At 39.7% G+C, this 16,330-nt stretch overlaps 1 protein-coding gene across 5 annotated transcripts in view; it reads left to right on the top strand.

The window, feature by feature from the left end:
- Positions 1 to 16,330, top strand: part of LOC130087288 (VPS10 domain-containing receptor SorCS1) — a 226,856-nt gene that overhangs the window by 117,630 nt on the left and 92,896 nt on the right. For all 5 annotated transcript variants that reach the window (XR_008807349.1, XR_008807348.1, XM_056253541.1 and 2 more), the window contains exon 2: positions 7,798 to 7,865. Coding sequence is in view for 3 of the 5 variants with exons in the window: in XM_056253541.1 (XP_056109516.1) it covers positions 7,798 to 7,865 (68 nt within the window). In the remaining 2 variants the exon portion in view is untranslated. The remainder of the gene's footprint in view (positions 1 to 7,797; positions 7,866 to 16,330) is intronic.

Raw genomic sequence — 16,330 nt, 5'->3', positions numbered from 1 at the left:
AGCACTGCAGTGAAGTGTCTAATAAGTCTAATCAGAATGCACAGACAATCAAGCCAGAGCCTTTGTAAATGAGGGAAGCTTAATCAGAATAAGCTCAACATGTAAACAGCTTATACTCATTACTCGCAGAAACATGCATCAGCAGTATTAAAGTCATTTTTTCAGCTTTAATGGCTGTGTTGTATTATATTAGGTGTGCAAAATTAACAAGCAGAATTTCCTTGCTTATTTTACTGAATTACAAGTTATACATTTGTTAAAATATATTGTTGTTTAATATTAGAAAACATTCAAGTGAAAATAAATATGAAATGCACAAAAAGTCTGCTTTTAAAAGGCACTATATCCTACAATATTTGTGAGGTTAAAGTTTTATTATTTTATTTTATTATTTTATTTATTTTATTTATTTTATAACAGATCACTTTAAAAAAAATCACACCTGTTTCTGTGACAGACACTAATGGTGCGTTCTATTATTTATCCGTCTCGGAGATCCGAATCGGAAGACAGACGTTGCGTTGCAACACGCCCCCTTTCCTCGGATTTCTCCTTTCCGGCGTCGGACAACCGTGAGGACACCGAGCAAGAATTCCGTTTCGGAATTAATGATGGCTGCGCCCTGTGTGACTTGAAAGTTTTAATTGTTTTCATTGTTTTTGAACCGCTTTGGTATTTTTTTAAATGACGATTATAATCACTCGTATTACTGCGTCCCCTGTAGGTATGGGAATCGGTTGTTGTGAGTGCAATTACTACGTTGCTAGCGTTGCTAACAGAAGATTAACATGAAAAACATGAAATAAAGTGAACATTTTCAAGTTCAAGTTCTTCCTCGGTGTTCTGTAAGGTGAAGCACATACTTATTTTGGAGCGCCTGGTACTCAGCCAGTGCTACCATTACAACGGGTGGCGTCCATTTTTTTCTCCGACTCGGACGCCCAAAACATAATAGAACGCTTGAAGTGTGGACGTGACGTCATATCCGAGGTCTGAGTCGGTTCGTTGGCTATAATAGAACGCACCATCACTTGCCTTTGGCTAAGCCCCGCCCCCCTTAGTTACTGTTGCTACGTCTGACAAACAAACTTCATCTGGGCTCTGGTATCAACATGGCTTATGCTGTGACAGCTCTTCCTGCTGAAATTTTATCAAACTTTTATAAAACAGCAAATAAAGTGTCCGATAGAAGTAGGCAAAAGCGGCTGCAATATACGTTCGAAGGCTATATTTACGACATACAGGTGAAACGCAAGGAACAACAAGCCATCCAAATAGAGGCAAAAGCATACCGGTCACAGTCAAAAAATGAACCACCGCATATCCTACTAATCGAGACGGAGGCTGGGACTAACAATATCAAGGAGCAACACTGTTCGTGCAAAGCTGGGTAGGTCTCTATTCACTTCTATAATCGTTATTACAAAGCAAACGGACTACGCGAGTATAACGTTGTATTTATCAGCAGCGTGTGCTAGACGACACTTGTCAGGATTTGACTTCGGTTTGGGAAGGGAAAAAAACGGACACCCCCCTCCAACCTCTCTGGGAAACGCGTATCTGTGTTACAAATGGCCCAGGCACAACGTTTAACCATATTTTTGATAAAACTACGACGGTAATAGCCTGCCGAGACCAAAAATATGAGATGCCTGTGTTAAAGTCAATGGAGCGCTGTGAAAAAGTGTCGGACCTCTGTGGGAGCTCGTTCTTGGCTGCGCTGTGATTGGTCAATCTACATTCTAGGGTGTTGCTTAGCCAAAGGCGAATAAGAGCCAGGGGAGTGGCCCACACTTTTTAGCCAATCAGAAATGCCCTCTATCCCTCTATCTATCATCATTTTATGCATTCAGGAATGCATGGCATCCCATTGGTTAACAGTCTTTGAAGGGTGGGATTTGGGGATTTTGGAGGTACGGCATGTGATCAGGTTTGCCAAGTCTGCGGTTTTCCCACGTAATTGGTCTCCTTTTTAAACTGTTGGGCTGAAAAAGGTTGGTAGGAAGCTCCTTTATGAAAACAGACATTAGCATATAGTGACTGTAAATTATGTATTTGAGTGGCATACATTTTTTATATTTGGGATAGGAACATTGGGCTAGTTTTGTTACTCAGACCTGGCAATCCTGCATGTGATTGAAGTCAGCAAAATGACATCCCTTATAGTGGCATAAGGACTTTACAACCCTGCAGGGCAATGAGATCAGTCCACTGCTTTTTAATCTGATAATTAACGGTGTATTTGATGAGGTGAAATCAGATATAGGAATGGAAGAGAGGTTGTAATCTTAAGTTCAGCAATATAGAAAACAGAATTTAGAGCGGTGCGATGCTTGTGTCTGAGTTATGGAGATTTGAGCAGAAAACGGAGGAGCTGAAGCGTAATACCAGATCTCTAATCATTTAAGGACCTAAACAAACGCCAATATAGTCAGGCTATACATTATTTAAAGTAGGCTACTGTAGGTGGTGCATGATTTAAAGAATGAACCACCATTAACAAGAAGAAGATTTTACAGCACTTTTTTTTAAATAAAAAGTGCCACTGATTTTCAATTGGATTAATCTTCCACTGTGTCACTGGATATGCATATTTTTCTTCTTAAACTCTCTATTTTAAATTGCCTTATTGTTTGAGATCATTGTCCCAGTAAGATGATCCAGCAGACTGAAGCAGGTCCTCTTGCAGTGTTTGCCTGTATATTGCACTATCCATTGTTCCTTTTAACAACATGCACACTGTTGATGAGAAAAGCACACAGCATGATGCTATCGCCAGCGTAATTCACTGAAGGAATAGAGTTCTTTTGCACCACTCATACAGTATAAATGTTTTTTTCTTTCTTTTCTTTTTTTTTCTTTCTAAAAAGCTACCTCGTTTCCATCTAACCACAAAACCTATTCATATATTGAAATTGGGTCACTATTTAAGTGTGTTCCCAAAAGAGTATTTAGACCTTTTGGATACTTAAAGCAGCACTAAGTAGGAATTCCGTTTTTGTCAAACAGCGACCCCTAGAGTCGCTGTGGAGTACTTGTACTGTCGTGAATAGCACTCACGCAGAGATGGCTCGCACTCACGGCCGGATCCCCTCCCCCTGTACACCGGTACCTGTTCAGTAGGATGGACGCTGTAACGAGTGGAAATAAGGTATGGCCCCTTTAAGAGCTGCGCGCACCCTGTTTAACTGTCGGCAGTCTGTATTGTATGTGCGCCTCGAACACCACATGTATACGGCGCCGGGTTATTTCTGTTTGATGCTAATTTTATCAGAATTTTATCAGATCTGTTTTTTGCCATAAAGCAATTCGTTACCTCGCGAGACCTGATATCACACGATACTTCCTAACACTGAGGCCGGCGGCCCGCCGACCCAAAGTTGCAAGGGTGGTTTTGCGGCTCACAGGCACCAGGGGGGTGCGAGACGACCACCATTCAACACGAAATCAGTAATATAAACATTACAGTGACTCCAAAGCTGTTCGGTTAAGGTAAAAAAGTTACTTAGTTCACCTTTAAGTCACCATACTTAAGTACTTTTTCCTAATTGTTTTTGTAAAGGTTTTTAACCAACTGGAATCAAATGAATTTTTGGTGGATGTATGAAGTCATGTGTTCTTCAAGTGGGGTTGGAAATGTATACATGATACATTGTTCCAAACCTGTATGAGTTTCTTTCTTCTGTTGAACACAAAATAAGATATTTTAAAGGATATTGGTTGACGGGAGCCATTGACTTACGTAGTATTTTTTCTGTGGAAGTCTATGGCTCCCGTCAACTGTTTGATTACCAACATTCTGTAAAATATCATCTTTTGAGTTCAACAGAAGAAAGAAACTCATACTGTACATGTTTGGAACAACTTGAGGATGAGTAAATGATGACAAAATCAGCATTTTTGAGTGAACTATCCCTTTAAGTGTCGACATACTTTTTGCAGCCGCTGTATGCTCTTTTGACAAACTCCAGAAGTCTTTTCTGTCTGTCTTCATGTTACACAGAGCTGTTCCCGTGGTTGAACAGTGCACTGGTGCTTTGCTCCCAGTTACTGAACTGTATGTAAATGTCAGGGCAGCTTTTCAAATAGAGAACAAGAGATCTCAGCAGTTCAGGCTGTTCCCAATATTGCTGAACGAATTGACTATAGCGTTAAAGGTGTCGTCTGGTGGACTAAAGCCTGTTTTACATGGAGATTTGCAGTATTCTTTGAGCTTTAGAAGAATTTCATTGTTCCATTTCTTTCCCAGAGTACCCTTCTGTTTGAATGGTTCTTCACCCTTTTCTCTTTTTGTCACACGTAGAAAGCCGTTATGGCTGATTTCCTTGTTTTCCTCCTGAAATGATTTGGTTGACTGTCCTTGTAAATTAATGACATGCTATGACATAATTTCTAGTACAGATGCTTCAATTTTAACATGATATCTTGAATCAGAATGTGCTCTACCCTATGATTGAAGGGCTTTTCAATGAGTTAATATGTATTTTTTTCCCACGCTTGTTATTGTAACCATGTTCTGAGAGAATAGATGAACTCTTCCCCCATAACGATCCGCGTTCCTTCAAAAGGCTTTGAGGTTTATACAGGTATGAATTCACTCTTGGAGCATAAATAGATTGTACGTTTATGAGTCTACTTTTTTTTCCGCTCCAGGCATGAATTTCCTCGCTCTCTTTCCCATCTCTAATTTTCCTGGAGGAATTTGACTGACCTAGTTAGCACAGTCTCGTGCACCTTAAGAATCTCATAAAGGATATTTACAGCGCTGTATTTAGATTCAGCATGATATGATTAAGTAATGAGGAGATGAATTATTAGGGTGTCAAGGAGGAAGCCTGATGCATCATTTAATGGTGTTTTATGCTGAGACGAAGAGCTGCAAGATGTGAGGATTTGTGAATTTTGAGGTTGATTTATTGAGCACTTTATATAATGGGTGATTCGATAATGATTCTGATTCAGATTTGATGAGGACTTTTCTGCTAAGAGTCGATTTTGTCACAAACCCTGTGCTGTGTCTTGTGTTCTGTAATAACTTTTATGTTGAAGTGTATTCTTTCTCAGTTCCCATTGTTTCTGTGTTCACTTCCTGTGTTTGGTTCCTGTTTTGCCTTGTACCTTGTTTGTCACCATAGTTACCCTAATTAGTTCCCATGACAACAAATCACCAACACCTGTCCCTCATCATGAGCCCCTTGTTAACCTGTCTATTTAAACCTCTGTGCTTCAGCTGTTGTTTGTTGGTTGTTGGTTGTTGCTCCTGTTTGTGTGTTCCTGTTGTCGATCCCCTGCCTTCTGTGTGGATTTTTCTCTTGCTCTTGGATTGGATTATCTGTGTATGTGTTTCTCAAATAAACTGGTGCTTGCATCTGGGTTCTCTCTATCCGCCTCGTCCCTGCTCTTATGCATGAAAAATAGAATCTAAAATTCATTTTTTTTATTTAATTTTAACTGGCAAGTAACATATATATGGGACACAGATTTATGGGAGTGTTTGAAATGTTTTTGAGAAGTGGACATGCTTATGGCATCCTGTACTCTAAAACAACCTTAAACAGCATTTTGCTATTTTTTTAATCATGCACGCAGCTTTTATGATCTACAGTCATATTTTATTGATTAATTTGTCACACCGTAAGACTTTTACAATTAAGGCAGAAATTAATTGAAATGGTGACCAGTTAGATTTTTTTTTGTCAATCATGAATCAATTTTGATTAGATTAATTAAGTGTATATAAATATATAAATCATGACAACTCTTGGAATAGTTTTAGCATGTTATTGAATATGGCAGTGTTAAAGGGATAGTTCACTTTGAAATAAATTTTAGGTTTGTTTTAGCTTACCTCAAGGGCATCCAAGATGTAGGTGTCTTTGTTTCCGCAGTAGTTTCAATTTTGATATTTTTAGGTCAAACCGTTCTTGTCTGTCAGTCATATAATGCAGGTCTATGGTCACCACCTCAAAGAGCATGCACAGAGAAGTCCAAATTAAACATGATTTAATGACTCGTAAATGTAAGTACACATTGATGGCCTAATACACGAAACGAGCGGTTTGTGTGAGAAAACGAACAGTATTTATATTGTTTTTACCTCTTGTAACCACAGCCACATCCAAGTGATCTGAGGGCGCGGGCGCTTCGGTCTTTTCCGGCAAGCGCCGAAAAGCGCCGGAAGTGATCTCTCGCGCGTGTATGTCACTCATTGTTTACACAGAACAGAGATTGTAGATAAGACAGCTAATTAAAATGGTACTAATTTGCGCTTATCCGGGATGTTTAAACCATCATAAAAGAAAACAATAAAAAAACTAAAAAACTAAAAAACTAAAACAATTGTATGAGTGACGTACACGCGCGAGAGATCACTTCTGGCGCTTTCCGGCGCTTGCCGGAAAAGACCGAAGCGCCCGCGCCCTCAGATCACTTGGACGTGGCTGTGTTTACAAGAGGTAAAGACGATATAAATACTATTTATTTTCTCACACAAACTGCTCGTTTCGTGCCTTATGCCATCAATGTGTACTTACATTTACGAGTCATTAAATCATGTTTAATTTGGACTTCTCTGTGTATTTGTACTTGGCCTTGGCGGACTAGATCTGCTATGCTATGCTGCTGCTGTTGATCATTATTGCTGCTGAAGAGCAAGTATGGACTTGCCACAGCTAATAGAGACACAGACATGCTGCTGTGAGCATGTAGGATATGCTGCTGCTTCATAAATAGACATACATACTGTAAATCCCCTAGCAGATCTAGGAAGGTGGAGCTGGGGGAGGTGGAGGGGTTCAGAGGAACTCTGATAGCGAACTGCAGGACTAGCTTACACCCATTGGCGTCAGTTTGGTTTGAAATGTGCTGGGGACAGAGACGCATTCGGAAGGGCATTTTCAAAAGTGCTGGGTACAATGACGCATTCATTCTTTTTTCTCTTTCGCGCAGGTCATGGTTTAGAAGACGATGTCCTGTAGCTTACTGATTTAAATAAATAAAAATGTATACAAAGATGTGATGATGTCCGAACAAAAATGTGATGGTACTTGGGTTTAATTGGTTGTAAAATGAGATCTAATATATGTTGCCTGCGTTGCGCCTGCGTTGCGTATGTACTGTAATGGTCCAGTGGCAGAATTTTTGCCAAGCGTGTCGGAGGTTGAGGGTTCTAATCCGCACTCGTATAGTTTTTTTTCCCTCATCAAAACCGATAATGTTTATCAGTGGTTGTATATCAAGAATCTTGATATACTTTATCACTGATAAACATTATCGGTTTTGATGAGGGAAAAAAAAAACTATACGAGTGCGGATTAGAACCCAGAGAAGCAGGGACACGTTTGTGTGCATTTTGAATTGTGATTTCTCTGGAACGAATAGAATCTCTGCAACGGATTGAAGCGCGCGTCCGAGTGAAGACAAAACATTTCAGTGCTAGATCGCCTCTTATTTAACAAATGAATGAAACGAATGCTGCTAGTTAACTGGAGATGTTTTATTTGTATTGGTACATCTGTGACGCGAGATGTTTCATAAGTGGTGGGGACAATATCGACCCTGGCAAAAAGTGGTGGGGACATGTCCCACCCGTCCCCCCCGTAAATGACGCCTATGCTTACAGCAAACAATGAACCAGACTATTTAAATGTTGAGCAAGCAATCTCATTGGCTCTCATCAGCAGAGGCCAATTAGCTTGTGCCATGCGGTCTTGATGTGATTGCTTGCAGATCGCATGTCAGTCTGCGCTGCACTAGATATACATTTAACTTTTTACAACCTCTTGTGTTTTTGTACAGGTGATCCTCATGCTGACCAAACTGTACGACTTCAATCTGGGAAGTGTCACGGAAAGCTCTTTATGGAGGTAAGAATTCAATCTGTTCAATCTGTGTACATGCTACTGGGGAAATGTATTACAATCATGTTGCGTAATACACCTTTGTGACTGTTTGTTTCTTTAAGAAAGTAGATAAAATCCCTGTCCCTGTGGTAGGTCCTCAAACATCAGAAAGAAACAGATAAATACAGTGTGGTTTAAAGGTTCTCATAGGTTCCCATGCAATTGCATTTGTTTAAATAGTGTGACAGTACAAACACAACTTTTAAATCAACCCTGTATTAATAGTCTGTTGAAGCTACAATAGCTGCTTAATGGCGTCTCTATCGTTGATTGTCATTACCCTTTTAAGATATGCATGCAACACACAGCTCATTGATCGGAGAATGTATGTGCATTAGAATAGCATGAATGGATCAGACGTTGAGGATCTTAAAGGGCTGAGAACACCCTTCATGTTTCATTCATTTCAGTTTTTATTTTTGAGCTATTTCTTTAACTTCCACTAATCTAAAGCTCTACAATCATGAAACAAATGGTGAAACTGGCCTCTGATCACTAGATCTGGCAGCTTCTACCAGCAGCAGATTGGAGTGGAGATGCTCAGCAGACTGTGTGGCCCTTTAGCTTGGAAAGATGGAGCTTCCATCGGAAATGCAGTGGCCAAACACCCTGTATTATAGCGGGACAGGAAACGATCCAGCTGGGCTCATAAACCAAGGTCTCTCAGAAAGAAATCTGATATGTTCAGCAATCTCTTACTTCTCAGACAATGCTTTGCTGTTGACCCAGCATTTCAGTAATGAAGTTAGTGACCCTGCATAAAAATATGCTGGTAACCAGAGGGCGATTAATCAAATGGCAGTATGCAGTTTAGTTACCAACCCAATCATTTTAGATGAACGGGAAATGATAATTAGATTTCTAAATGATGTCTATCCTTTCTGGGAGTCTGTATGTGAGTGTTCTGCAGTGATGTCTGTCCTCGGTGTGTGTGCAGGTAATCCAACGCTATCTCACGACCAATTCGTACGAATTCGTACGAGTGATTAAAAGGTGGCTAATTCGTACTAATTCATACGACCTCACTCGTACGAATTTGTACGACTTGTCTAAAACCACGTGATGGGTAGGTTTAGGGGCGGGGTCAGGGGTAGGTCATTTGTACGAATTCATACGAATTTGGTAACTCGTAAAATATGTACGAATTAGCAAAAATCGTACGAATTTGTACGAGTGAGGTCGTATGAATTAGTACGAATTAGCCACCTCGTAAAATTCATACGAATTGCCGTGAGATCTGGCTGAGTAATCATGTAGTAGGTTTTATGAAAAAATTGGATATTTTTTAACACCCTTATGTCAAGACAAGTAGGGTAAATTTTGACTAAATATATACACTAACTGTTCAAATGTTTGGGGTCGGTACTTTTTTTAAAAAGAATGTATAAAATTGATCAAAAGTGTTAGTAAAGACTTTTAAATTGTTAAAAAAAAAATTATTTTAATTTAAAGGTGCTCTATGTAACTTTTCTACTAAAATTAATCCTTTTTTATTGCCTGTGTGTGAAGGGGTTGTAATCACACATTAAAATGATCCACTTGTCGAGTTTTGCTATTACCTCTGAAGGCCAGTATTCCTATTTCTATGTGAAGTCTCCGGGTTGGATTTACCGCGAAATCCAACGGATGTGACGTGCATGCGCGCTCCCGAGCCTCTCTCCTTATATACAGTCTATTGTAGACGGTCAGGGAGTTACGTCCGGTTAAAGGCACACGTTTTCGGCTTATATCTTAGTCAATCTTTGATCAATATTCCCAAGACTCTAATCGTTCGTAGTGCTGGACGGGGCCTTTCGAACGAGCCCACCCCCGAGGTCCAACTCGCCCGGCTCCCTGAGTTATAGCCGTTTGAAATCGGGGGTCCCAGCGAACGGCGATCCGGTAGGGGGCATCCCTGAGGCCCGCCACTCTAGCGTTCGGGCAAGGGTTCCCCTGGGACCTCCTCCCCCGAATTTGAGCTCTCTGGGTCTTTGCGTTCCAGAGATACGAGCGATTTTCTTCTGAGATCGTGACGTCACCGGCGTCCACAATTTTGCAGCGCGTCCGATGGTTTTCTGCTAATATCACCGCGAAAACACCACCAAAAACTATGGAACTTATATGGTTCTTTTCAGCTCGACTAGATGGTCCCAACGAGCTCGGTGCTCGCCGAATCCGTCAAGTATTCGCCGAGATATTTGCGTAATTGACGGTATTGTCTATGAGTTCGAGCACGAGCGCTCTTGTAAAATTTGGTTGCAATCTGAAACATCACCACTAGAGGCCGCTAAAAGTTACGTATAGCACCTTTAAATAAATGCTGTTCTTTTGAACTTTCTGTTTATCAAAGAAAAATGTATCAGGGTTTCCACAAAAATACTGAGCTGTACAATGGTTTTCAACATTGATAATAAGAAAAATTTCTTGCTGAAAACTTAACATTTCAAAATTATATATTCAAAAAAAGCAGTTAGTTTAAACTGTAGTAATATTTTTGTTACAATGTTACTGTTTCTACTGTATTTTTAATCAAATAAATAAAGACTTGATAAAATAAAGAGAGTTCTTTTAAAAACAATACAAAATCTTACTGACCCTAAATTTTTGAGCAGTCTTGCCTAAAAATGTATTTAAATGTCTACAATGCGATCATTAAAAACAGACTTTGTTTCATAAACTCGATAATGAAAACGGTGCATGATTTCATGTGATTTTGAATTGCTCAACCTTTAAATATCCTGATGAATTTGATGTGCATTCTGCCTCATACGAGTTATCATATAAGTGTGCAGTATCCGTGTGTAAGTACAGTACAGTACAGTGCAGTATAAGTGTAAGACTATCTCATGGGAGTTATCAGGTCTAATAGATAGTAATATAATAACCAAGGCCATAAGAGGCCAGGTGCATCCTATGGTGTTCCCTCAAGATATTTGCATATTTCAAGACAATTATTTCCAACTCACCCGGGTAGATAAATTCAGGAGTGCTTTAATGAATGTAGTCAAATGCCTTCCGTGGCAGATAATTAAGCTTTCATGGGAAGGCATAAAGTACAGAGACGTTTCCTATACAGTAGTTACTGTAAGCATTTTTTGGAGTAGCATAGTATGTATAGTGTAAGTGTGTATATAGAAAAACACTGTAAGCATATGGCCAGCAAAGTTAGGGCAGGTGAACGTTTGCATGGTATTTATTCCGTAAAGTATTAAGAGACGGTAATGGTTCGTGTTTAGCTGTAGAGAAAAGTTTTTTGGCGTATAGGCCCCGTCCTTAGTCCGAATCCTGGGGAATCCAGCGTCATCAACTGCTAATGTGAAACAGAGTAAATTGCTTATACAGTATACTCCAGGTGTCAAGCAGTGATTGGCCAGACCTATTAATATGAATAAATGACGTGGCATTAGAGTCTTCCTGGTAGAACCTACACTAAAGCTCTCATCGCTGTTTGTGGAACCAGGAGAGTCTTTGTGTAAATATTGAATATTATTATAAAAGTACTAGCCTCTAGTACCCTTAAACATTTACAAAGCCAAAACGGACAAAAAAAGCTTCTTTTTTTTAAACTGAGCTTCTGCAAGTTCTTAATTTGTGATATTGTTGGCTTTGAAAAGAGCCGCATTGCGATAGCTGCTCTCATTGAGGTGCTGGTTATTAAATGTATTTTGAGGCCGAGAGAAGGTTTGATTTATGCACATACACACAATTTATTCAGCCTTGTGTACTCGCTTCAGTAGTTTTCAGTCTCTGCCAGAGTGTGGAAAAAGGAAATAACAGGATTATTAACTTTTCATTTTTTTCATTGAAAATGTATTTCATTTGTTCAGAAAAATAACGTTGTAAATGGGTTTTGTCAGAAACCCTAAAAAAGTGATTTGTGTGGTAACGTCTGGTTTTGTTGAAGTCAAGAAGTCAAAATGCTGCTTACTATGAATTAATCGATACGTTTACACACACACACACACACACACAACATGGACAAGTACAGGCTATTTTGGGCTTTGGGTGTGCGCTTAAACAGACAAATACATGCAAAGATATGTCAGAATGTCCATCTTGGGGACTTTTTAACTTAAACGTTATATCTTCAGTGATCATAAACAGCTTGGATAGTAATCGAATGCATGTCAGTGTATTAGGTCAGTACATGGTCTTAAAGTGACAGCAGCCCAATAAACCCGCTGCTCTCTCTGTCATTTAATATTATTCAAACAACAAAAGAAAACGAGAGAATCATTCACTGCTCTTCACTGAATAACATTAGTAACTTTAACAATTTGTGTAATTTTTAATAATTTGATTACTTTATTCAATTTCTGTAGGCTATTATAAGCAATAGGCTAAATTGTTCATTTCATGTGAATCTTTTTTCTGTTGTATTTGTCCTATTGTTTTTTTTTTTTTATTGTATTACTGAACGTTTCTACTCACTGTTGTTGGTTGACAGTTAAACTGCTCTGAAATAACAGATTAAGGGGTTGGGGGTCATTTTGTTTTTTTTATGAACGCACTGACTTAACTAAGACTGTAGTCATTTGAATTCATGCATGAATAACGACAAGACAACCTTAACTTACTAAAATTAGATCATGACTTATAAATATATTGGTATTTTCCACATGCAATAGAATAGACAAGCACAGAATTCTCAAAGGTGCACCTTGTGAAATAACGTGGTCACTCACAACTAAATTACAACTGTTTAGTGAAGGAAACCTTGACTAACATTATAAGTGAACTAGACAGTAGAAGATATCCTCTTTAAAGCAGGATTTTTAAAGTGCCATGTTTTTTAATGTATTAATTAAGATCTCAGAGCAATGAGAGTGAAACTCTAAATGGTCCAAGGTCAAACTTCGGTGGTGGGGAAAAAAAAGCTGTTCCACAGCTTCATTCTTGAACTTTGGAACGAAAGCAGTCAAAAACAAAGTACAAGCTTGTTATAAAAAGATGAAGTTCCAAGTGTTTTGAAAGATGTAAGAAGAATGGCACTGGAGTTCTCTCGTCTTATCAAACTGCAAGTCAAATGAGGTTTGTGAAACTTTAACATCCAAACATGATTTTTATTTTTCCGGTGTATGCTTGATTGCACGCTTTTAAGTGGTAGGAGATATTTTGATTCTCTGATGTTATGTGTCTTTGCGTCATTTCTGTGTGAGTTGGCAAGACTTTGCTCTTCTAGAATAGATTTGAAATGGCAGTTCTACCCGGAAAAAAAAACATGTTTAAAAAATGTCAGGTCTCAACCGAACACAAGTTTCACATTAGCACACAGATGAACGTTTGAATATTTTATAAAACTCACCACATCTTCACCAAAGCCTATTTTCAAATGCTGCCAATATTCAACATTTCATATTACAGGAAATGTAAACAATGTTGTATATCTTTCCTTCTCACTCTCTCTCTATCTCATTGTGTGTTGTGTGTGTATATACCTCTAGGCTAAAACAATTGAATGGAAAATGCTTTATATTTCAATAACAGCTTAAAGGTAGGGTATGGGATTTGCAAAACGGCCATCAGATTTTGAAAATACACAACTCAAAAGGTCCTACCTTCTTTCCTCAAACGTTGGCCCTGACTCCACCCATTCAAAGAACATGGACGGCCGCGCAATCATGCACTTGCTCTCTCTCTCTCTCTCTCTCTCTGTACCGGGGCGACTTGCACTTACTGTGACTGGGTCACAAGCTTTGAGTATGCGCACGAAGGGGACACGCGTGCGAGGGGGATGTGGGGAGGGGGGTGTGGTACGACCGTTTGATTGACGCACTTACTGTCCAATGATTCTAGGTGGTCTTGGAAATGATTGGCTGGAGTTTTTCGAGTCCTGCCCGTTCCACAGATGATTAAATTGCTTAATTTTCATTACAGTGCTTCTAACTCAGTGGCTGTAAGTGGGTTAGGAATAAGGGTGTCAAGATTTCGAACTTCGAATTAAAAAATGGAATCGTCGATGCTGCCACGCCCCCATGCCACGCCCATGTTACGGAAAAAAACACGGGTCTTGAAGTGCTGCGAGTCAACCTCCTCTAACTTAGCTACAGCCAGTCAAAAGATAGCATGGCAACTGCAGATGCAGGAGACCCATAGACAGAACTTGAACCGTCTACTCTTTCATTGAAGTCACCGGTGTGGAAGTATTTTGGATTTCCAGTGAGTTATGTTGTCAACGTTCGCGTTCAACGTTCGCGCTTCAAAAAAGCCACAGTTTGCAAGCTCTGCTATGTGCGTGTACCCTTATTCTTCCACTGGCAGCACGACTAACATGGCAGGGCATCTCCACAAAAACATAGATTTATCTGTTAAATCAACAACTGTTTGTTTGTTTTGTGAACTTGAATGTCGTCATCTGCCTGTTTGAGAGGCGGCTTTATGTATGTGTGTAAAGAAAACCATCTCTCAGAGAGTGCGCGAGTACTGAGTAGTTTAAAATCACTTGAATGTTCAAACTGGTAAGACTTAAAAAGATGTGCAAATGGTAAACTTTAGTTATTCACGATGCAATGCTGGCCCGATTATGCAAGTGACAATTCCGTCATGTCACGACTCCCGAAAGGTGAGAGCAGCGCGCTTGACGATTGCCTTGCCCTTGTGCAACCCATTTTGAGAGACAGACAGAGAGAGAGAAGACGCGGCACCGCTGAACACTCACGCTGTTTGTGAAATTGCATTTCGCAGACAGTTTAAAATGACTGATTTGATTTTATAATTGCGTATGGCAGGTTATGGCAAAATATGGCAGGTTATTTTGCTTAAGTTTCCAATTGACTAAAGATATAAGGTATTATATTATATTATAAGCACTTTGTGTTGTTAATAAATGTTTTAAATTTGACAGTGTGGTACATTGCGAACAAAGGTCAGATATTATATTGCATAAAAGTATATTCTAAAAATGGCATAGCAACCTGTGCTTTTAAAAAAAAGAAATGTAAAAATCGAGAATCGAATCGAACATGACCTTAGAATCGAAAATTCAATCGAATCGAAGATTTGGAGAATCGTGACACCCCTAGTTAAGCCGCGTTTCCACCGCAGGAACTTTCCCCAGGAACTAGGAACTTTGGGGTGGTACTCCGTGTGTTTACACTGCAGGAACCAGGGTCTAAATGAAGTTCCGGGTAAAAATTTCCCCCCCTCTCTGAGGTAGTACTTTTTCAGAGTTCAGGAACTTTCGGGGTGGGACTTGTGCGCTGAACATGCTGATTGGTTATTTTACCTTGTTCTCTTTGCCGGATGGCGCGCGTTCGTCCCATCCATCTCACGGTCATGTCCGCTATAGCTGATAACAAACGTTGTCTACTTTTATATCTAGCATTACGAGCTTTCTGAAATGAATACGCTTTGGTATTAGTGTTTGTCTCTTTTCTGCCGTTTTGTTAATTACCTCCTTAGTAAACCAATAGATCGCACACAAAAGCAGCACAGCTTGAATCTCCTCAATACTTAAAACTCAAAACAAGTACGCGCAGACTGGGAGGAGCAGTCGCACGCAGTTCAACGTCACCAGACTAATCTTCCCGGTACTTTAGTCCACGGTGTAAACGCAGTGAGCAATCGTTCTGGAGCTAAAAAAGTTCCTATGAAAAAAGTTCCTGGGACAAATAGTTCCTGGTAATTGCGGTGGAAACGCGGCTTTAGGAATAGGATGTCAACTGATTTTGAAAAAATGGTCAAAAAAGAAAATCACATACCCCACCTTTAATGAGGCGGCCGAATGTCTCTGGGCTTCAGAAGTGTGTCTATTATTTTTTTAAATAATAGACACAATTTCCCAACAAACGATGATCGACAGTGGCGGTCCTAGAGGCAAAGTTGCTAAGAATGAGGAGTTCTACCATGCGGTATGAATGTTGTGGGCATGTGCGAAAAGTCGTTTGAGATACAATTCTTTACGCACGTAAAAAAAGCAAAGGCGCCAATTTCTTTCGAATTTCTCACAGGCCACTAAGCCCGTAAGTCAAACAGGCCCATCGATTTTTCATTCCGATTGGCCTCCGTTAACCTTGTCTGATAACTGCTCAAACTTCATTGGCCTCCGCCGGCCACGTTTTTCGAGATACGTGAATGTCCTCAAAGGCAGTCTTGGCACCTTGGATGAAAACACCACATGCCAATTTTCAAGTCAATCAGACTTAGGGTTGCGTAATTATACCCATTTAATATGTTTTTTTTTTCATGTTATAGTGCCACCAAGTGGCCAGTTACCACATACTTTTTAACACGACCACAGAAGAGCTCTTACATATGTGCGCCAAGTTTGGTAAAAATATCTAATTCCGTTCACAAGATATAGCCATTTTAGTAAAGGTGGCTCCTCCCACTTAAAACGTTTTGGCACCCCTTAGAGACGGTGAATCGAAATTTCAACTTTTTTTTTAATCATTATTGACATCAGGCTCCAGACAATCTTTCTGCCCTGGTTTGGTTCTGATCAGGCCAAA

Source organism: Rhinichthys klamathensis, unplaced genomic scaffold (genome assembly GCF_029890125.1).
Source record: "Rhinichthys klamathensis goyatoka isolate OS25496 unplaced genomic scaffold, OSU_Roscu_1.1 h1tg000107l_1, whole genome shotgun sequence".
Lineage (NCBI taxonomy): Eukaryota > Metazoa > Chordata > Actinopteri > Cypriniformes > Leuciscidae > Rhinichthys > Rhinichthys klamathensis.
Note: the sequence above shows the minus strand (reverse complement) of the source record. Positions and strands in the feature narration are given on the sequence as shown.